The sequence below is a fragment of the Pteropus alecto genome, unplaced genomic scaffold (assembly GCF_000325575.1).
Source record: "Pteropus alecto unplaced genomic scaffold, ASM32557v1 scaffold76, whole genome shotgun sequence".
Taxonomy (NCBI): Eukaryota; Metazoa; Chordata; class Mammalia; order Chiroptera; family Pteropodidae; genus Pteropus; species Pteropus alecto.
Window position 1 is genome coordinate 3103470 of NW_006443138.1, and position 23285 is coordinate 3126754.

Consider the following 23285-nt stretch of genomic DNA (forward strand, 5'->3'; position numbering starts at 1 on the left):
GTTTCTTTTTTGCTCTCAAGAACTCTAACCAGTTGGTGAGGCTGTCTTCTAGCCCATAGGCCACTTGGTGCATGAGAACTGTGTCTGTGGGCATGCTACAGGCCCTGACACTATTCTTTGCCAGGAGAAGCTCTAATTTGAAATCTCCCACTCTATTAGATCTTGGAACAAAAGTTTATATGATCTGCTCATGGCTATACTAGTAGCCCAGGTAAAAAAAGGTCAGCAAGTTTAAAAATAGGAAACTCAGACCTTTCTATTCTGCCCACTAGATATTTTTTTTTCCCATTAGATATTTTCATATAGAAATACCTTAGGCAAATCAAATCAACTAACCCCAAAACCATTATTTCTCCCTTTTGAACCTACTCTTCTTGTTTTAATTCTTATCTGGCACCCAAACCAGAATCTAAAAGTCATCTAATCTTCACACTTTATTTCCATATCAACCTATCAACTCAGTTCCCTAAAAATTTCTGGAATTTGTCCTCCTGACAACTACCATCCTTTTTCTTCATTTATTTATTCAACAAATATGTATTAGACCAAGTACTAGGTGTTGGGGATACAATGGAGAGCAAGAGAGATATGGTCCCTGCCCTCATGGAAATCACAGTCTAGTGGGGAACAGACACCACCATAATAATCAAATAAATAAATGCATAGTGGCAAACTGAGGTAAAGGCTATGAAAGAAAAGTACAGGAAGTTAGGAGAGCTCTAAAATGAAAGCCTAGTCTCATTTGAGGGTCAAAGAAGGCTTTCTTCTGGTCCATATCTTAATAGCTATGCCTGTCTGAATCTTACTTCCATCCCACTCTTTAATCCCTAATCCACTCACTCTACTGTAGAGAGTGGTATTATAGATGCTCCATATAGAGTCTGTAATAATATATCCATGTTCTAGTTAATTAACATCTGTTGCTCCAACCAGACTATAAACTAATGAGGACAGAGATTGTGTCTATTTTGCTTCTTGATTGGACCCTACTACCTAGCACACTGTTTAGCTCATAATTGATTCTCAATAAATATTTATTGAGTGAATAAGTGAATTTAAGAGTTTTCTAACACATAACTCTGATTGTACATATAAGAACTATCAAATCATGCTCCATCCTTTAAAAAAAAATTCTGCGTTGGCCTGCTCACAATAAACTAATAATAAGTTGATTTATTAGTGTTTTGTAGGTAGTTTGGTATGTCAAATGTTTTAGTAAACTTAGAAGAACAAGTAACTCTTGCCGAGTTTGCACTACTTAGATTGGTAAGAAAATGGTAAACTAAGGCAAGAGTTAACCCTAAAATCTCTTAGGCAGTGAGACCCCTACTGTGGAATTATATATACATACATGTTCTATAGAGAGACAAACAAATTTATCTAATATATACAGAATACTAATTATCTTCCATAATAGACAATTTACATATGTATACTAAGAAAATAATTTATGTAAAATGGATATATTAATGTTGACAGAATAGCTTTCTAAGTTTTAAAGCTTATGACAAAATATTTATTCTTTGATTTAATTATATTTCTATATTCTAAAATGTTGTGGTCCACATTAGAAGACAAGCAGCCAGAGACCCTATATATTGTATCTAATCTATCCCCAAATTCTCATCTCACCTCAGCATCAAAAGACATCTCAACTAAAGTTGAATCAGCCACCAACTGGATATCAAACACAGGACAAGATTTTGGAATCTGAGGTTTGCTAATTAAAATTACCAAGAGATTAAATAGTGTTCCCCTGAAAAATAAATAAAAGGAAAGTAATCAGTAAAGTCTGAAAAGAGAAAGAGCAAAGCTAAGTTTGAATATAATTATACTTAAAAGTAAAAAGCATTGCAGACCATTCCTGACTGAACTTTTGGATCTTTGGACATGCAGACAAATGTCTAGTGATAAGACATTTAAATGAAAATATAATTTCTTGATCTTTTAGCTGAGAAAAAGTATACAGTTCTAGAAGTTCACATAGCTTATGAAGCTTAGAAAACCTGGATTTAAAGAAAATTTGGGTGATTTCAATTATAATAATATTTTCCAAAGGGCTTTTTATGAATAACTAATTCCAAGCAATATTATAGTCAAAATAGATTCTGTTTTCAAAGGAGGAATAAGAAATACTTATTTAACCGAGTTCACTGGATGTCTTTACTATAGGACTTCTCAAAGCTGAATATGCTAATGTGCACTGTATACCTCTAGGACAAAGAAACAGTATGAAGCATTTCTTAAAATGCTTATCCAATCACAAGTTTTTTGACTTTACAACCCTTTTTTTTTTTTTAACAAAGCATTTCAGAGGTTTACTATTCTACTGAAAGCCACTAGCTATTAAGTAATAAAACTAGTATTAAACTTCAGGTCTTTTGCTTTCAAATGCAGTGTACTGTCCACTAATGTACACTAGTAACTCACTTAAATGTTACAACAGGTTTGAATAATATACTGTATTATTTGAAAATAAAAAAGGAAAAAAATCATAATTCAAACTGAGCATCCTGAGGAGCTGGGAGAGTATACACCATCTTCATATGTGTAGTACAACCTATGTATGGCTGAAAAGGAGCTAAAGGCAAACCACTAGAAATATAGGTGCCTTACCGAAGGTAGTATCAGAGTAGCATTCACAGGTAGCAGTAGTAAAAGAATTTACAGATAGGACTGTATTAAAATTCTCTATAACCATAAACATTACTTTCATAATGGAATAAAGGAGACTATAAGCAATCCTTGTTTAGTAACATTTGAGGCTTCCTATCTTTTCACAATCATTTAAATCATTACCATGATTAGTTCATGATTAACCAACATTCTAATAAAAATACAATTCCCCTTCTTTATCCAACTCAAAAAGCAAATCTACTTCTCATATCTGCAAAAGAAGAATCATGTCAGTTAGCACACCTTTCAAAAAAATAAAAGATATGCCCTATAGGATATTTGCTAATGTTTTATTCAGGCTATTTTAAAATGGCCAGTCTTTTAGAAGACCCTTCCAAAATCAACAAAACAGTTCCATTTAGAAACTTTTCCCAATATTAAGTTTGAATTGACATTCCATTCACTGTTATATTTAATTATAGTGCTTTATTTTCAGCAACTGCTTTTCGAAATATATATCTAAGGATAAGGGAAGGAACTCTCAAATTCTGGGTCACTTGCTGTGATAATATATGAATTCAATCATAATAATACTGAAATATGAAAGGATTATGGCACATTTCAAGAAGAATACAATGAAGCGGGTTAAACTAATCTCTACTTATGAAGAAAATAAAGAGGACAATACAGAAATAAATAAATGCTTTTTATTTGCTCAAATAGAATTTAATTTGTAATCTACCCCTTCTGCCAACTCAATTTAAAATCCACAAGGCCTATAATAGGAAAAGTTTTAATCTAAATGGTAGTTTCATTCTGAAAATAAAGACTTGACATCACAGCCTTAAAAAAATGGTGCCAACAGTTTGATACTTTCATTGTTTAAATGGTTATTATTTTCAATGTATTATATTTTAAAATACAGACTTTGAAAGGCAAATTCATAGTCTCATAAATCAATCTATATTGTTATGATAGGTAGAATTCTAATGTGGCTTTCAAGATTTCTGCCCCCTGGTATATACACCCTATATAATCCCTTCCCCTTAAATTTGGGCAGGACTTGTAAATATGTTAGGGTATCACTCTTAGGGTTATGTTATGTTAGATGAGAAAGATGAAGGGATTTTGCATATTTAATTAAGGTTCCCAATTAGTTGACTTTTGAGTTAATCAAAGGGAGATTATCCTGGGTGTGACTGATCTAATCAGGTGAGCCCTTTAAAAGACAACTTAGGAACAAATGAACAGGACAAATAGAGACTCATGGACATGGACAATAGACTAGTGGTTACCAGATAGTAGTGGGGAGGAGCGGGGGGAAGGTAGACAGGGTAAAGGGGGTCAAATATGCAGTGACAGAAAGAAATCTAATTATGGGAGGTGAACATACAATGTAAATTTTATATATATATATATTTATATATACCTTACTGTTACAGTGTACAGCTAAACTTACTGGATTTCATTAACCAATGTCACCATAAAATAAATTAATTAAAAACTAATAATAAAAAAAAATTAAAGAGAGCTTAGGCCTTCTCTGAGCTCAGAGATATTCTCTTGCCAAGAAGAAAGTCATCATGAGTTTAAAGGTGGAAAGAAATTTATTCTGCCAACAATCACCCAAATGACCTTGGAAGAGGACCCCAAGCCTCAGATGATAGAAATAATCTTAAATCTCTATCTTGGAGATTGGGGAAATGGCAGTACTACCAACTGCATAAAGAAGTATGCAGAGAAACATACTGTATTTTCCTTGTTTGCAAAAACCAGGGGTCAAAAAACTATGGCCTCCAGGCCAAATAGCCTATAGTCTATTTTTGTAAATAAAGCTTTATTGGAACACAGCTGTGTCCCTTCATTTATGTATTGTCTATGGCTACTTTTGTGCTGCAATGACAGACTTGTGTAGTTGCAACAGAAACTATATGGCCTGAAATGTTTACTCTATAACCCTTTACAAAAATGTTTAACCACTCCTGCTATAAAGCATAGTATGACCATAGTCCCTGGCACATAGTAAGTTGCTTAAGAAATGTTAATGAATATTATCATTAAAATTTATTTGTAAAGGTCTATAATCAATAGCCTGGACAAATATTACTAAAAGTTCTTATTCTTCCCCTAGTTCAAATATTTTAGAGCCCATGGCCCTCATCTTTCTTCTACCTTCTAATATAGGAAACTTAGATAAACAGTTGATGAGGATAGAAAAAAAAAATGAGATTTCAGCCAGAACGTTGCCCAAAGATGTAATTCATAGTCTATAATAATCATATAAAAAGGTCAAGCCGATAACATGCAAAACATGCAAACAACATACCTCTGTGGCAAAGAATGTTATTGTCCCCCTATTATATATGCATGCATTCTTCCTTTTAATTACAGATGTCCCCATCACCACCCAAAGTTTAGTTTGGTACATAACCATGCAACTACAGACACATTTTCTAGCCTCTCTTGCAGCTAGTTATGGCCACATGCCTAAAGTTCTCATTGATAGAACATGAGCAAAAGTTCTATATACCTTGCTTAAAAAGGAAATTTTCTTGCCCTCTACTTCTCTTACTGCTTCCCACAGGGTGTAATGAAATCACACCAGCTTTAACCATGAGAACCAAGATAGTATAATAGAAGAAGGCAGAGCAACAAAAGGGAAGGGACCTAGGTCTCTGGCTGATCTTGTGGAGGAAAGGTTGACTGCCTTCTCTGGACTGTGAGAAAGATGTGAGAAAGATGTAAATCTCTGTCTTCTTTGGGGCATGTATTTTAGAGTATTTTTATTACAGTAACTTACCCTATAGGTTAATAAACCTTCTAACTTCATTCACTCCAAGGTCACTTATTTATATATTAAATGAAGCTACCGTAACTTCTGCCTTTGCAAGGTAATTTTTCAGTCGTGTGGATATAAGGGTACTTTGGAAAATTCTAATAGGGACCCCTGGCTTTTAACGTACAATGGGTCATTTCTCAAGTTTACTAGACAATGATAAAAGATAAAATTATGCTACAAAAATCTTTGTGCCCTTAATAATCCAGAGAGACAGAACTCAGTTATGTACCAATTAATCTGTTTATCACAGAAGGAATTGGAGGGAAAATGAGTTTAATGTACTTGGAAGGCAACTGAACAGAGAAGTTAGAGAGCTATGAGTTTTGGAAGATAATCAACATAATTAGTGGGTGGCAACTACAAAGTCCCAGTATTTTCTAAGAGAACTTACTTCTTAGCTGCCAATGTGTTCAGACGTGATGATTCAGTTTCTGTTTCTCTGAACATCAGTCCTAGAGTCTGTATGATTTCAATGCACACCCTAGAAAACAGAGAAAAAAGCATGGAAATGGCATGATTTCAATACAAGTTCAGAATTCCACAAAGTCAGTAATTCTTGATAGAACTACACTCAGGTATCCATGTAAAAAAAAAAGTACAGGAAGGAAATTCTGTATATCAAATTGCCAACATTGATTGAGTGCCTACTCTGTGATTGCTACATAGTGAGTATTCAAAAATATTCATTGAACGAATGAATTAATAGCTGGATATCAGGATTAAAAGTCATTTTCATATTTTTTGTACTTATATTTTCCCAAGGTTTTTATTATAATCATGCCCTACTTTATTTTTAATAATTTTAACTTTTTCAAATAGGTAATATTTGGCACAAATTTCAAAATTAAAAAAGGAAATACAATAAAAATGCCTTTCCTCAGATACCCATTTTTTTCCCCTTTAGGACAGCTAATATTACTAGTTTCCTGTGTAGTTTTTTTTAAAAAAAAATTAGAACAAAACGAATGCTATTTTAAAAAAATCCATGTGAAGCAAAATTTGCAGCATCATTAATCATTAAAACAGTATTTATTTCATCTAGTGCCTTCCATTTATCTTTAATACCCCAGGGGGGCAAAATGTCTACGATTATCCAGTTAGTACTTACACCAGCTCATCAGCTCTTTGGCTTTTATTTTGAAGTGCATTTTTATCCCTAGACTCTGGCAAGTACTCATGAAGTTTGTTCACTAGGAAATAGAAAAGGTCACTGGTCTGTGAAAGCAAGCAGGAAAGAAGACGAAATTAAGGTATCTGTTGGTGAAACTTTATGCTTACATAATAAAAATAAGAAGAAATGATTTGTTCTTTGACCAAGAAGTGATTTACAATATCTCTCATTATTACTAGCATAACCCAAAGTGAAAACATACTTTTTCTTGTAATCAGGAGACAATGGTCCTGGTGAACAGAGCAAGAGCTAAAGTCTAGAGGGCGATGCTGGTAATGCCTTCTAGATTCAACTGGACTGTTAATATTTAAGATCATCCAGAAGTAGGTATATAATCTCAGGCAAGTCATTTGGTCACCTTGGAATAACATATTAAATGGGGGCTACTATAATTCCTGCCTTGCCAAAGTAACTTGGCCTTTGTGAAGATACAATGAAATCTTAATTAGATAAGCTCTCGTTTTAATATGTTTACTATTATGAAAACATGTAGAGCACTACTATAGTCTTTAAAGATGGTGCAGAATGATAGTAATACTTCTGAGTATTAATACTTCTGTAATGATGTTAATACAATGGAAATGTAGATTGCCATTTTTGCCAAAATAAACACTGACTTAAGAGTGGGGGAACCAATTTTTTGCGTTCCTATCCAGTTTCATGAGATAAATCAAGCATGAAAATAAGCACTGGCCCATAAAATCAGGCTAGTTGGTACTAATGAGAAATATGTAATTGCTTCTCTTTTCTTTTCCTCTTTTGTTCATTTTCCCCCCAGGACTTCTTTTTTTATTAGTGGCAACTTAGATTCTTTGTTTTGACAGGGATATATGTGCCCTTATTTAGATGATATGGCATGAGAAGAGGCTGAGGATGGCAGGTAAAGAGAAGGAAAAGAGGAAAAGGAGTAGGATGTACACCAGGCCCTCTCAGAAGTGCTTGTGCTTACACGAATAAATTAGCATAGTGTGGTGGTTTTACACACTGACTCTGGAGTCAAGGTTATTGAGTTCAAATCCCAGCTCTGACACTGGTTAGCTAGCTGTATGACATCTGGCAAATTATACACTCTGTAACTCAGTTTCTTCTTCTCTACAATGGGCTTAATAAGATAGTATTTGTAAAGCTTAAATAGTGCTTACTTAGCACATTATAAGTGCTAATAAATATCAGTTATTATTATTATGATCTCCCACCTGATCACTGGTTCAGGAATTTTAACTCATAAAATATCTTCTACCTACCTGAAACAACATGAAAGAGTCTCAAAAATGTTAATGCAAAAGAAGCCATACATAGGAATACACAGTATAAAATTCCATGTAAGTGGAATCCTAGGACAGGCAAAACTAATCTATAGTGACAGAAAGCACAGTAGTTGCCAGGCATGGGCAGAAACTGACTGCTAAAGGGCACAAGGTAACCTTTTGAGGTGATAGAAATGTGCTAAATCTTGGGTGGGGTGATCAACTGAGACAGTTGGTCATCTTGCATGTGAAGCACTTATAATCTAGGAAATGGCCAGGGCTGTCTTGTATGGTTAGGGAGACAGCACTTCACAACTGCTCAATAAAATGGTGGCAACTATGTATGACACCACTGGCCAGAATTAGCCTCATTAACACCAGCATCAGTACTAACCTGGGCTTCTCAATACCTTCACATGAAACCGAAAATCAAACTACAGAAGTCTTATAGGGTAAGTCTATAATTTGCTGAGTGAGAGCTAGGTTGTTTTGACTCCCCAGGAGTCATCATTTTAGAAATAACAGTGCTACACAGAAAAGTAATTTTTTTAAAGTATATTTTTATTGTAGGGGAACCTGCATGTAAAACTTCAAATCTCCTTTCTCATCTGTCTGTACTTAACACATCTTGCATACTAGAATCTTCCCTTCTTAATTACCTCTTTTCTTTGACTCTGCAAACCCAACCCATGTAAACTACTGTCTTTTTGCTACCACTTTCCTCTCTTCCCACCGACCCCACCACGCCAACACACACAGATACACTATCGATTACATCACATTTCAAGTGTTAAGACATGATTGTGTTAAATTTAATCAACATTGTAAGATAGAGCATCAAAATATAAGATGACATTTATTTATACAGCATTTTACTTTATGCTTGAATATGCTGCATTCAGTAAACAGGTGAAACAAGTTTTAAAGATTAAATATAAGACAAAACACCTACTTTCCAGAAAAGCCTTTTCAGAATGAAGTTTTTCTGGGCTGCTACTTTAAGTTCCGTAATTAAACAAAGTATCTTCCTTAAAGTATTGTCTTTAAGAAAAAGCTCAGATTTAAGTTGACTGAAGTGCTTAATTTTCTCCTCAGATCTACAGAAACGGAAGAAAACTTTCCATGTAAAAAAATAAGAAACAGCAGTTGAGGAATATCAACAATTAATTGACAGGTTTATAAAACTTTTTACCAGTGGAATTTTAACATAGTTTTGTACTAGCTTTATTACTTATCAGTAATGAAACTCGTTTCCCCCAAATTAAACTATTTATTACTCTCCAAACATACTTTTTGCTCACACTTATTTACTCAAGCTATACCTATATGAGGTGTACTCTCACTGTCCCTAGTAAACTTCTGTCCCTCTTTCATAGTCTAACTCAGAGTGTGTTCACATGCCATTTACCATAATCCATGAACCATATGTAATATTATTTGCTTAATATTTTTTCTTTAAATCTACTCCCTCTTTTTTTTTTTTTTTTTTGCTAAGAGACGCTTATTTCAAAAGAAAATTTTGTATCACGACTTTACAGGGGAAACCAGTGAGTGACTGTAAAAATAGCATGAAAGCAACACAAATTCTGAGCAGATGCTCCATATTTAAAGCCTGAGGCCTGCTGTCCTTAACAGAAAAGCAGATGAGCATGTGCTAGAGAGCTGCCACTACTGGCACCAAGCCAAGAGCTTCTCTCTAATGAGATCACACTAGTTGGAAAAAGGAATCACTTTTCACCATGGAATTCCAAGTTCTTTCATGCCATGTCAGAGTCCACATGAAATCATCTCCCATCACTGACCCACATGTGTTTCACGCTTCAGGAAAAGCTGGCTTAGCTGAAATGAGTAACACCTTCTCTTTAGAGCTTTCCCCAATTCCACCAACAAAGGGGGACCCTCTCTCATAGCACTTTTTTCCACTTCTCATATCACACTAATCCTGTATTACGCCATTGGAGTTATTTCTGTACTTATACTAGACTCTTGGCTGATTTTCAGCAACTTGAAGAAACATTATTGGGTTAAATATTGTTTCCATCTCCACTGTGCTAGTAATAGCATCCTGCACTTAATTGAACACCGTCTCTGTGGCAGGCTCTGGCATGGGTACCTTTCGTGTACTAGCTCATTCAGTCCCAGTACGGGAACTGACCTGGGAATTACTATTGCATTTATAGGATGTAAGAGAGGCTAAGTAACCTGGCCAAGCTCACACAACCAGTGATTCAGAAAAGCAGGGTGCAAAGTAGTGGTAGGAGAGATGTTTCATGTTCTGTGTAGGTTGATGGAAACTTCTTAGAATTTCTGACTTGAAATAAAAATATTTTTACCACCTACTCCACAAACCTTGATGCCAGCCACTTATCCAGTACTACTACGTGGAATCTTGGTTCTTGCCCACTATCTCCCCTTGTACTTAAAAAAATCTAAGATGTTATCCCTTATCCAATCAATGCGCCTCTTTTACTAAAACAAAAATTAAGACTTCCTTTTAAAGGTCTCTTTTCTAATGGAGATATGAGAAGAAAAATAATCATTAAAAATTCAGTGAGAGCAATCATAAAGGCAGAACATGATTATGGGCATGGGGGGTGGGGCAGGATCAGACAGGCTAATGGGAATCCTAGATCTGCCCCTGTTCAGGTGGGTGATAATAACCATGGGCAAGTTACCTAGTCTATCTCTACCTTAATTTCCTCATCTGTAAAATGGGGATGATGATAGCACCTATCCCATTTTAGTTATTACATATGCTTAGCATGCAGTAAATGTTTAATAAATGGAACCTAAATAAAGTAGGAATGAGCTTTGAGGTCCTACTTCCTATACATCCATTTCTATTTACTACCACGTTTCATTTTAAAAATAACTATAAAACCCCTTTTCTCTCTCAGACCTCCAAAAACAGCAGAAATGTAGTTTTCACAAACAAATGAGCTTAGAAAAGCAAAAGCTCAGAAAAAATACAATATCAGCAGAATTATTTTGAAATTGGTTTTCCAATTTTTCCTAGTAGGAGTCAGCAATTTGCTAGGATCCTTAGAAACTGTTTTTATCCTTTGGCACCTATGATAATAGATTGTAATACCAAACTTTTTTTCAAAAAGGCCAAAATGAATTTCATAAGAAAAAGCATAGTAATATCTTCATACTAAAAATCAATTTATATATAAGTTGAGGTTTTATATACATCATAAATTCAAATTAGATTCAGAAGTCTATATTTCTACAGAAAAAATATGTATAGTCACAGTTTCTTTGCACATTCAGAGAATATTTGCTTTTACACAGATGATGAACTTCCTGTCACTAATTTAAATAAGAAAAAGTCTAGTGCCAGAAGATTCCATTTTTCAATTGAGGAATAAAGGGAAATTTTATATTCATGTTAACAGATATTCTATATTCATCAGCTAGAAAACATAAATTTAGCCAAATGTAGCAAGAAGGATTCTTGACCTAATGATAAGCTCTGTTTTTCCTGTACTTTTTTCATTTTTCCATACATTTAATATAAATAACTAATTATTTGTATGCCTTACAGCTGGAAAAGGGCTTTTCGTACATTATCTCAGAAGCACTGTGTATATGCTCACAACAGTCAGGTTACAAAACTCACATTTGTGAGAGTTCTAATTTGAAGACCCAAATAATATTTACTCCTTTTAAACTGAAGGTGCCTGGCAGGCAAAGACCATTTATTGATATCTTATGCATATACTGCATCTGTCAGAGTGCATTTTAAATATGTGCCTTCAAGAATTAACTTTGCAAGAAATATGCTCCTTGTGAGTCAAGATAGTGGCAGAACTCTTCTTCTTGCTTTCAGGGATAAGTTTCAAGCTACACAGATACAAAGTTAGAGCTCATTTTATTATACAATTAGCTTTAAAAATAACTTTAAATAAACACCAGAATTAAAACCGATACTTTTTAAAAGTAATATATGAAAACATAGATGTTCTAAGCTATCCGTATTAACATCTTTTTACAAAGAAATCACAAGCATTATATTATTTAACCCCTATATACCTAAGAACATATCTCAAAACAAACATTTCCTTACAAAATCATCATTATCACATCCAACAAAATTACTAGTATTTCTTTGGTACTGTCTAATACCCAGTCTATATTCAAATGTCCTCTATTGCCTTAAAAATGTTCTTTTATATTTGATTTGTTAAAATAAAAATTTATAAAGATACTTGTTGTATTTGCTTATATTTCTTAAGCCTTTTAAAAACTTTTGCTATGAAAATTTTGAACATACTCAGAAAAGAAGAAAATTGTGTAAGAAACCCCACTACCCAATCACCTGGCTTCAATGATTTTCAATATTTTGCTAACTTTGTTTTATCTATTCCCTTACACACATACCCCTACCTTTTTTAAAATCAAAATAAAATATATACAACATAAAATTTACCATTATAATCATTTTTAGGTGTACAGTTCAGTGGCATTAAGAGCATTAACAATTGTGTAACCATCACTACTATTGACAGAACTTTTTCATTTCCTAAACAGATACTCTGTACCTATTAAACAATGACTCCCATTCCCCTCTCCCTCAGCCCTGGTAACCTCTATTCTACTTTTTGTTTCCTATTTTGTTTGCCTATTCTAGGTGCCTCATATTAGTGGAATCATACAACATTTGTCCTTTTATGTCTGGCTTATTTCACTTACCATAATTTCTTCAAGGTTCATCCATGTTGTTACATGTGTCAGAATTGCATTCCTTTTTAAGGCTGACATACCTACACTTTAAAGTCAGATTCAGGCTTAATTGTATTAACAAAGATACTTCATAAGTGGGGCTGTGTGTTTCATAGTGCATCAAATAATAGGGCAAAAAAATATGGTTGTCCCACTTGAGTGATGTTAAAACTAATCGATGGGTTTAGTCATTTACAAAATAATCCCTCCTTTTGAAATTCCACTTCACTTTTCTGTTAAATGGTGTCATCCATTGAGGATTGTTGCATGAATCTATTATTTCATTCGGAGTTGCAAAAACAGTAATTTTTGAATTCCATTAAACCTGCCACATTTATTAGCTAGAATTCTGTAAAATGGAATTTTCCCTTATCAACTTGGGTCATAGTTTACGCAGGAAAGGCAGGATAAATGCTTAATTCTTACCATTCGTTTGCTGATTTGCAGAGTACAGAATTGGTGCCCTATTTACTTCATTAGAGTTCAGTGTGTTTTTATTTCTGTATGGGGGTGGGAGGAGGACTTTCTATCAATGATGCATCATTATATACTTATGAATTTTTATATATTCATTGTTTCAACAATATCATGGGGTTTTTTTTTGTATTTTTGTTTTTTTCCTGATGCTCAAATTGTCATATCTTTGGCTATTAGGAGCCTCGTATGTGGAATCCTGTGTTCTTTAGTTAGGGCCCTGTTACTCTGCATTCTGGCACAAGCTGTTTCAGATGCATTTTGTGTATTTCCTTCTCCAGACCTAGAACCTAGGAACTTTACTTTCTTTTAGTGAGGACTGAATATGCTTCTTTTAAAATTAACTTACTCTTACCTCATTTACATGACCCCCAATATACATCACTATTGTAAATCTTTCAAAACTTGGTCATGACTTACTACTTATCATTAAAATGTTGATGCCATCAATTCACTGAGTGTTTTCTATGTGTGAAGCACTGTTTTAAGTATGAAAATATAAAAATTAATAAGACATACTCTTTAGCTTCTAGGGGCTTACAATCTACTGGAAGAGATAGTTGCATCACAAGTAACTAATGTAAGGCTGACGGTGACAAAAATATGATAAAAATATGAAATCTGAACAAAATCTAAACTCCTTAGCCTCAAATATAAGGCCCTTTGTGACCTAGTTCTAGCCTCTGTCATACCCCATTCACTCATTCATATTCATTTCATAAAGGCTTCTTGGCAGCCTACTCTGTACCAGTGACCAAGGCACAGTCCCTGCCCTTTAGGAGAACACTGCATAATAGGGCAGCATATACTCAGACAGGCAGTCACACTACAGAATAGTAAGTGCTATAAGATGTACAAGCACAGGATATTATGGAAGAGCCCCTCTTAAATTAGTTATGAGAAATTTTTTTTTTTAAAGGACAGGTAAGCTAATATTTGATGAGTTGAAATTATTCATGAAGGGAAAGAAAAGTAGATAGTAGAGTTCTAGAATAGGGGCTATCATGTCAAGGCCCAGAGAGGAAATAAACAGGGAGCTTTCTGAGGACTATGAGTTCATCTGGGTCAGGCTTAAGGCAGGAGTCGGAAGAACACAATAGTTGAAGATGGAAAAAATGAAGACAGACATGAGGAAGATCTGTGTAAGCTGTTACAAAATTTAGAACCTTCTCCTAAGGGCAATCAATGGGGAGCCATTCAAAGGCTTTAAGGGAGGAGTTACATGATCAAATTTGTGCTTCGGAAAGAGTCCTCTGTTGTAATGGGGTATGGTATAGACAAGGGCCAAGAGTGAAAGCAGAGGCCAGCTAGAAAAATACTGTAGCAGCCCAGAACAGAGATGATCAGCCTGAGCATGCAGCTGTAGAAAGTCATAGTTGTTATCCAGATATACTAAAGAAATAAAATAAATCATGCAATTCGCTGATGTTGCAGGATGGTGAAGGGGAGAAAGAAGGCGAAGGTGACATCCAGGACTCTGGCTTAGGTGATCTGGGGATAATAACATCATGCCCTATGTTAGGAAACACAAGAGGAAGGTCAGGTCCCAGAAGGAAGATGCTGGGTTCTGTTTTGAATATGCTGACTTTAAGGTTCCTGTGAGACCTATAGGAGGTGATATCCAGTAGGTAATTGTGTTTGCAGACCTAAAATTCAGGGCAGAGAGTTGAGGCAGAGGTATAAATATAATGGCAGCAACACATAGCGTTAGGAGAGGCATAGAGGAGAAAACAGTCCCCTGTGGAACTCTGTCTTATCATCACTCCTTACCTGTATGGCTTCTGACCTCCAGTAGCAGGACTGAGCTCACTAACATACAGGGGATCTTGTAAGAGAGTAGCTTTCTGAAAGAGGAAAAAAGTGGGACTACTTAGAATTTTTGTTTATTGAAAATTAGTTCTCCCTACTTTTAGTCAATATATACCTATTTAATCCCTTCTATAGTATATGATTTGTTTATATAACTCATTCCAATGTTTGATAATACCACAGGGAATTTTTCCTTATATAGTTTTTTTAAAGTTTTAAACATGTTTGCTCATTGTAAAATAAAATTATCAAAATCAAACAGTACAGAAATGCATAAAGTTCCTTGTCTCTCCCTACCCCTTCCATCCCACTATTCAAAGTATCTTACATCATCAGTTTGGTTTATATATCCTTTTAGGCATATAAAAACATACTAATCATAACATATACATTAAGAACATTTATGTATTAGATGATATATTTTTTAATAGATAATATTAATTAAATTATAGCACATATATTAATCTGGAGCTTTTTTTCCTACTTAATACATGGTAGACAGTTTTTCATGTCTGTGTGCATAGATTTACTTCAATCTTTTTAATGATTGCCCCGTATTCTATAGCATAGATATACAATAATTTAACTATTCCCTCATTAAAGAGATTATTTTTTTCCTCAAATCTTTAGTGTTGCCGTTTTCCAGTCACTCTGAGTCCTCAAAACAAATGGCCATATAGTATTCAGCAAGTTCTTTAAATAATATTTTATTTATGTTGAAGCTTAATAGACAGATCAGAAGGAATTTCTGAAATGTTGCTGATTTATAACTCCAAACAAGCTTACCCCTACCTTATTCTTAATAACGGAGTAGGGTGGTGGGTGAGTGGGTAGGGGGAGGTAAAGTATGTGCTTTTTCTTACTACTTTGTCATTGCTCTTCAGTTAAAAAAAAAAAAAAAAAAAGGCTGCCTTTTTTTCCTCTCCAAATGTTTATGTTTGCCTTAAATCTAGAATTTTAATATGGGGATATCTCTTAGTTCTTTAGCTTTCTATTAGCTATCTTCACAAAAAGGACAAAGAACTGCCCCATTTCATCTCTGTAGAATTTGAGATACTAAACAACTCATATGTAATCACTTTTGGTCATAGTTACAAATAAAATGGGTTACTGAAGGAGACGCAACTCTGGAAACCCTTAAAATCCAAATGAGTATTAATTTCTAATTGGATAGTTTAGGTTAATTTTAACTAAAAATATAGAGTTAAGATGTCCAATTCCTTTCTCCAGGAGCACTTCCCTGCTTCAATATGAAAGATCCTTCTAGATCTCAAGGTACAAGAGGTCAGTTAACCAAGATAAATCTGACTGATTTAAGAGATGATTTTTCTTTCAATTTCCTAAAACTTATGAAGACATCACTAAGACTAACCAAAGGAAACCAAGCTGATGAAAGAATTCAACAGTGTAACAAGAAGTCAAAACTTTTAAATGTTTACATTGAATTAATATCTTATTCTTATAAAAATGAATGCTAATCTGATTTGACATATATATATGAAATATTTGCTTACTCATTTTCCATCTTTCAAGGGATAGAACATTATTTTTAATTATAATATCTATCAACTCATAAAGATAACCCCCCTTCACCTGCATTTGTTTCAGTAATCATAGAAAGAAATCAGATTATTTGGGTGAAAATCCCAGCTCTACTAGACTAGTTGTGCAAACTTGTATATATCATTTAATTTCTCGATGCCTTAATTTCCTCATCTATAAAATAAGAATACCAACCCTACCTCATAGGGTTGTTCTGCATATTAAACAAGTTAATACACAGAAAGCATCAGAACAGTTCCTACTGGCTAATAACAATCCATATTAGTTAATGTTATTTTTATTTTCAGAACTGTGAGTTGGCCTATCTGACTTGCCCCAGCCATGCCTCTGCTTCAAAATTAAAAAGTAGTATTTAAAACTAAGAATTAGTCAATTCAGAGAAGTACAAACAATTATTCTGAAATATTTAGGTGGATTTTCTAAAGCCAATTAAGTTTTGTTTTTTCTAGAACATATGAACATATGAGGCCTTCTTTTAATAGACCAGGTTTTTCCCTCTATTTACATTCTTAATTTCTAAGTCTGATTCATTTACATTCTTAATTTTGAGAAAGCTGTTTAAAATTTTAGAGGAAAATAAAAATATTTAACATTCAATTTAAACATTAAACATTCTAACTGTGCTATGAGAAAAAAGATTAGCTTGCAATCTTTCACAGTTTTTAGTCATATATAAAATCTCCTGCTTCCAAGCTGCTTTTGAGTGAAAAGAGCCTTTCATATTTCTCAATATTTTTATGTTAAAAGATCAATAACAAAAATTATATATCATTGAAGATAACTGAAAAGGATCATATTACTCTTTGAATAAATTACTTATTTTTAAACCGATCCTAGTGTAATAAAAAGATCCTTAAATGGGAGTTCTGACTCTGCCCCTAAACTTACTATGCAATCTTGAGTAAGTCACTTAAAATGGTTGTGTTTCAGTTTCCTCATTTATAAAATAAGGGTCTTAGACGAGATGATTTCTATAAGATTATCTGATCCTATGGCAATGACTCCCGTCAACCTACTTTCAATTGTGCAGTTAAGAAACACAAACATACTGACAGTCTTGAACTTTATCTGAGCTCTGTGCTCTCTGAAAGCAGAAATGACTGAAATCACTCAAGCGAACTGCAAAAGACCACCCTGCTCACAAGAACCCCAAGCTAAGACCTGTCTCCATCCTTCCTCATGATTCTCATGAGACTCACTGATACTCCTTTGTTTGCCTGCCTCTGTAAAACCCAGATCTATTTCTTTTTCTTTACGACACTCCTCATTAATGAGCATTTTCCCTATTGGAATAGCCTGAAAAAAATCATTTTCTTAATTGTCCAGCATGTTTTTGTCTTCTAAAATATTATTAAATTCAAGGCTAAATTTCCAAAATAGGGAGGTAAAACAGGGAAGGCTACCCTAAAATCAAGGTTAACTCAAATCAAGGTTAACTTATGAGGATACTTACTATAACATAATTGTTCCATGAACTTTTTAAGTGCAGAAATATGGATGAGGTTGTAGAAATAATATACAAATGAAGTTCTGACTCCTTTTTATCTAGGTTTAGATTGCTCTGTAAAGGGGAGATCAGGGAGGAATTTCCTAAGTAAAACTCATTTATGTTCTCATTGCACTTGAAAGGGATTTCACTTAGAGAGCCTTTGTGATCTGGAAGTCCCTCAGGTTCTGTGTTTGTTGTGCAAGATGGCATGCTGACAGCCTGGCCAGTGGTTGATGTGGACTGACAGCTCCTCCTGGAGGGCGTAGGTAAGGGTCGAAGGAACAGCTTCTTGAGGTCTGAAGGACAGAAAGTTGCATCCTTGTATGGTGTGTTGCTCTCTTGGTGGTACCTGTCAGGTAAAATTTAGCATTAAAATGATATTCAGAATTTAATAGTAAGGAACAAAGAGAAACCAGTGGCCCAATGGCAGCAGTTTAAGATTCTGAAAGTAATCGGTGGTGGTGGGGGGGGTCATTTCATAAATTATATAAATATCTAACCACTATGCTGTACACCTGAAACTAATATAAAATAAGATTGAATGTCAACTCTAATTGAAACAAACAAACAAACAAAAAAAAAAGGTTTTTAAAAAACAAAAAAGACTCTGAATATAAATGTTTTCACATAAAAGGGATGCTTATAAAGAGAAGGGAGTGATTTAATCTCACTTTTGTACCCACTGATCTAGGGGAGATTTGGCACAATTCTTCAGTATATTTTTCTGCTTTCAGAAATAAAATTGCATTTAAAGAAGCACTTTTTATGTCTATAGCATTGTGCCTGTCTTTCTCAGAACCCCAATATTTCCATTGAAAGGACTTTTCATTCTTGTTTGAAGCCTGATTGTTCTTTCATTGTGCATTTTTACTATATCCTATAAAGAAAAAACAATTCATATGGAGATATGAAGGGAGAATTTTTTAAATGGTGTTTTGATTCATCTCTTGCTAATACTCTTCTGATTTTTCCAATAGCATCCCAATAGAGTCAGCACTTTTTTCAGAATCAATCCTGTGTCCTTTACCTCCCTGTTTTCTCCAGCTCACTATGACTCATTTCTACTTTGCCACACAAGGGAGCAAGTTGTAGAGGCCAGGGAAGTTGCGGAATGTGACTGTGCCACTCAAGTGGTTATGTGACTTTGGTTGACCTGAGACTCAATTTTTTAACTTTGAAATAGGAACAATAATAGCACCAAGCTCATAGAGTATCTGTGAGGATTAAATAAGAAAATTCACGCAACGTGTTTAGAACACCGGAAACACTCAATAGGTGCTAACTATTAATATTATCCTGTATTCCCTTAAATTATTATCATTTATTATTAAAGTGCCTTTATCTGCCTTACAAGATTGGAACTGCTATGAAAGTAGAAAGCCAAGTAGAAAGCCACTTTGTTTTTATTAATTCCTAAATTAATTTTAAACAGGTATAAAATTCATTTGTTATCTTTCCATTGCTGTGAACTGTGCTGAGTTCCAACCCTCATCTCCCTTCCACACTGACTTTGCATGTATATGCATGCATGCACGCGCACACACACACACACACAAGTGGTCACCCCAGTTTGCTCATCCAAGTTACATTCCCTTTAACAGCCAAAGTTATCTTACATTACCCAATTTCTTAATAGAATTCTACTAATATATGACAGTGTTATCAAAGTGTCTAAGAATATAAGATGCTCACACTAGGATTTTCAGGTAAATGAATATGTCTAGCCCTGAAATGGATGATACATACTCCAATCCTCTTTAAAGTGGCAGCTTTTCTTTATTCTTGCAGATAATATTTTCTAAATTTTTCTATATGGAAATCGAAGAGTGTTAAATAACTAGGATGTAGATTATGTTAGATAATGTTATGAAATTAGGTTTATTTTATGCACAACAATATGTTTCATGTGAAAGTTCAGCAAAATGATTTCAGGTAGTTAGAGAAAGTCTCACTTAAATCAACTTATTTACTCGGTTGTATGAAAAATCTGTTATTTTAGAGAGTTTAAAAGGGTTTCTGAAAAGGATTACCTTTTTGGCAGCATATGTGAAAATGCCATGGTCATTATAGCTACACCAGTTAAGCAAGCCAACTCATAAAACTAAACTGTAGCCTTCATTTGAGATTCAATAATACCCTCCACTACTAGTCTGATTAAAGAGTAGTTGATTACTAAGCAAGAGTTCTAGAACCTTGAATTTGCACATATCAACTTCACATTCTATAAAACTAAGTTGCTAAAAGTCAAATGTTTTCCTAATAAGCTGTTTATGTATCTATAGGGAGAAACCAACCACAAAGGCGAAAGGGATGAGAGAAGTAGGAAAAAGAACTCTAAAACCCAAAGTATGCACAAATAATTTTTCTCCTTTTTCCCTCTGCATCAAAGACAGATAAACTCATTGAGGCTGGAAAAATCACAGTCCAAAAAGTCCAAATAACAACAGGCAGAATTGCACAGCTTCAGAAAAACCTGTTAGGTTCAAATTCAACCAAGAGTAAAAAGTACATCTATGCTAGCATATTGAATCTATCAAGAAAATTAGAAAAAATGATTTAAGAAACTCTTAAAAAGGATGAGAAGGAAGTTTAATATGAAAATGAAGAGTTTAGTTTTCATGAAGAACTAAAAACTTATCAGGTTGAAATGGACAGATTAATATGCTAAAATAGAAGTAACAAGCAGAACAATAAAGAACAATGATTTTTCCATAATAAGTCATACAGACTTAGATCTTAAGATCTAGAATTTGAGCTCCCTTGAATAAAAAATTTTCCATGAAGAAGCTACGAAAGCAGAATTGGTGAAACATAAGCAACATGATATGGAAGAATTCAAAGTGAAAAAATAATTCCCAGATATCTAAACATAACTGAAAGGCTGACAGAGACCAGTCCCAAATTCTTCATGGTCATGTGACCCTGAGTCACATAACATAATATTCAAAATGTCCCAGATGCAATCTAAATTTGCTTGACATTTGAAGGGCCAGGAAGATCTCAATATCTTATGAAGAAAAAGATAATTAATAGATGTCAGTACTGAGATGACAAAGATGGTTGAGATTATCAGACAAAGACTTTAAGGTAACCATTATAACCATGCTCTAATAAATAAGGGCGAGCTTCTCTGAAACAAATGGAAAGATAGAAAGTCTCAGAAGAGAAATAGAAGATATAAAAAGGGACCAAATAGAGATTTTAGGAGGAAAAATACATTACAGTAATGGAAAATTTTTAAGTTCACAAAATGGGCTCAGTGAGCAGAATGGAGATGACAGAGCAAACAGTCATTGAATTTGAAAATAGATGAATAGAAACTATCCAATCTGAGCAACCTAGAGAATAAAGATTGAAGAAAAAAATGAAAAGGATAATAGGAGACTGTGTGACAATATGAAAAAGTCTAATATTCATGTTTCAGAGTCCCAGAAAGATAGGACAGAGTATATAGTGCAAAAAAAAAATTTGAAGGATTTATCTGTGTAACTTGATATCAATGTGTCATAATATTATTTTGGGAAATAAGTGTATTTTATAAAAATTTTCAAAAGTAAAAAAACTACTACAGGTTAAGATAATTTTTTACCCATCTTTTCTCCATATTTTAAGCTATGTGATTGAAGTACCTCTGTTAATAGTTTCCTGGTATGAAGTTGGTTAAAATTTCACCTGTTAATAGATCACTTAGATAATATAACATATGGGTTTTCTACTGGTTTTTCAGAGACTCTAGGTGGAGATTTTGTAACAAGGGCTTGTTACACAGATAAATTGCAATTTATCATTCCTCTTCATTTTAATGATTTGAAGACTGGAGAAAATGTTCAAGATTAAAATTTGATGTTCATCCTATAAAAAAAATATTTGAAGTAATAATGACTGAAAATTCTCCAAATTTGACAAAAGACATAAACTTACAGATTCTAGAAACTCAGTGAATCCCAAACAAGATAAACTCAAAGAATTCCACACCAGACACATCATAATCAAACTGCTGAAAATAATAACAATTAAGAGATACTTATAACTGAATGTAAAAAATACATGTAAAAATACACGTGACTCAGCTAAAGCCTATTTTAGAGGAAAATTTATAGCTCTTTTTGACTCTGGGCCTTGTTTAAATTCTATGGAGAACATTGATTTTTTTTTTTTTTTAATCAGGTAATCTAATCAACTGCTGTATGCATTCTGTTCAGGATTTTTACTTATATTCAGAAGGAGAGGTAGAGTAAAGTGTGCTTACTCCACCTTGACCAGAATCAAAACCTTAATTTTATCACATCAAAATTAAAATTCTATTTGGTAAAAGATACCACAGAGACAAAGATAATAGAGAGCTGACAAAATTGGAGGAGATATTTTAATGTCTAAAATCAGTAAGTGGATTAATATATAAAATGTACAAAGCAATTCTGCTTCTGAATTTATATCCTAGAGAAATTATCACACAGGTCCATAAAGGGAGGAAGGAAAGAAGAAAAGGGAAGAGGAAAGTAAGAATAAAAGGATAGGAGAGAGAGGAGGAAAAGAATGAATATTGATTCTACCCTAATGCTCAATAAATATTTTTTTGTATTTTTATAAATGTATAATTGAGCAGTGAATATTGGTTAATAATGATAAGCTATGAGCAAATTGTATGCAAGAGACTATTTAATGTTTTCAGAGTCAATTTTGAGAACTATCAACAACAGCTTATTATACAAACAGCTGTTGGAGGCCTTGAATCCTTTTTCTTAAGTTTCTAACTTGCGGGTTTGTATACTTACACATATAGTATATTTACATAACACAGGACCCAGTCCTCTCATGGAACTACAATAAACTATTACATAAGAAATTCTTAGAAAATAATTACAAACAGTACTTCATGTCAAGTTATTGCACAACAGCATTAAATATTTACTATACAGTTATTAGTGAGAGTAGAAAAGAGGAAAGTTATTCTGTCCCAGGCTTGATCAAAAAGACTAAGGATGCTGAATAGATTATTGCTCAGTGACTGACTTATTGATAACCAACAGTAACAAAATAGCTAATTTTGTAAGGACTGAGAGCCACACACTTTAAGCACTTTATATGTACATGATTTAGCCCTTACATATAATCCATGTGGGATAGGTACTATTATGAGTCCCACCGCATCCATTAAGAGCAAAGACTGGGAAGATTAAATAACCCAGGGCAGGGTCAGGATTTGCAGTCAGCCAGTGTGGCTACAGAGCCTGCATACTTAACTACTATGCAGAGAGGAATGACACAACTCTTTTTTTCTACTTTCTGCCAAGAAATGCTTCTTCTTAGAGAAAAATATAAGGTTCACCCTCTTGGGTTTTTTTTTTCCTT

At 33.9% G+C, this 23285-nt stretch overlaps 1 protein-coding gene and 1 long non-coding RNA gene across 4 annotated transcripts in view; one reads left to right on the forward strand and one right to left on the reverse strand.

Moving 5' to 3' along the window:
- LOC107196533 overlaps positions 1–23285 on the forward strand; it is a 90050-nt gene that overhangs the window by 29828 nt on the left and 36937 nt on the right. The gene's annotated exons all lie outside the window — the stretch shown is intronic.
- CUNH12orf56 (chromosome unknown C12orf56 homolog) overlaps positions 1–23285 on the reverse strand; it is a 69971-nt gene that overhangs the window by 8104 nt on the left and 38582 nt on the right. For 2 of the 3 annotated variants that reach the window (XM_025041023.1, XM_006923701.3), the window contains exons 4-9: positions 17898–18282; positions 14843–14916; positions 8826–8970; positions 6564–6670; positions 5847–5936; positions 1633–1756 (exon numbers count right to left, since the gene is read on the reverse strand). In XM_025041023.1, the coding sequence (XP_024896791.1) occupies positions 1633–1756; positions 5847–5936; positions 6564–6670; positions 8826–8970; positions 14843–14916; positions 17898–18282 (925 nt within the window). The remainder of the gene's footprint in view (positions 1–1632; positions 1757–5846; positions 5937–6563; positions 6671–8825; positions 8971–14842; positions 14917–17897; positions 18283–23285) is intronic. The other variant, XM_025041024.1, reaches the window with a different exon arrangement.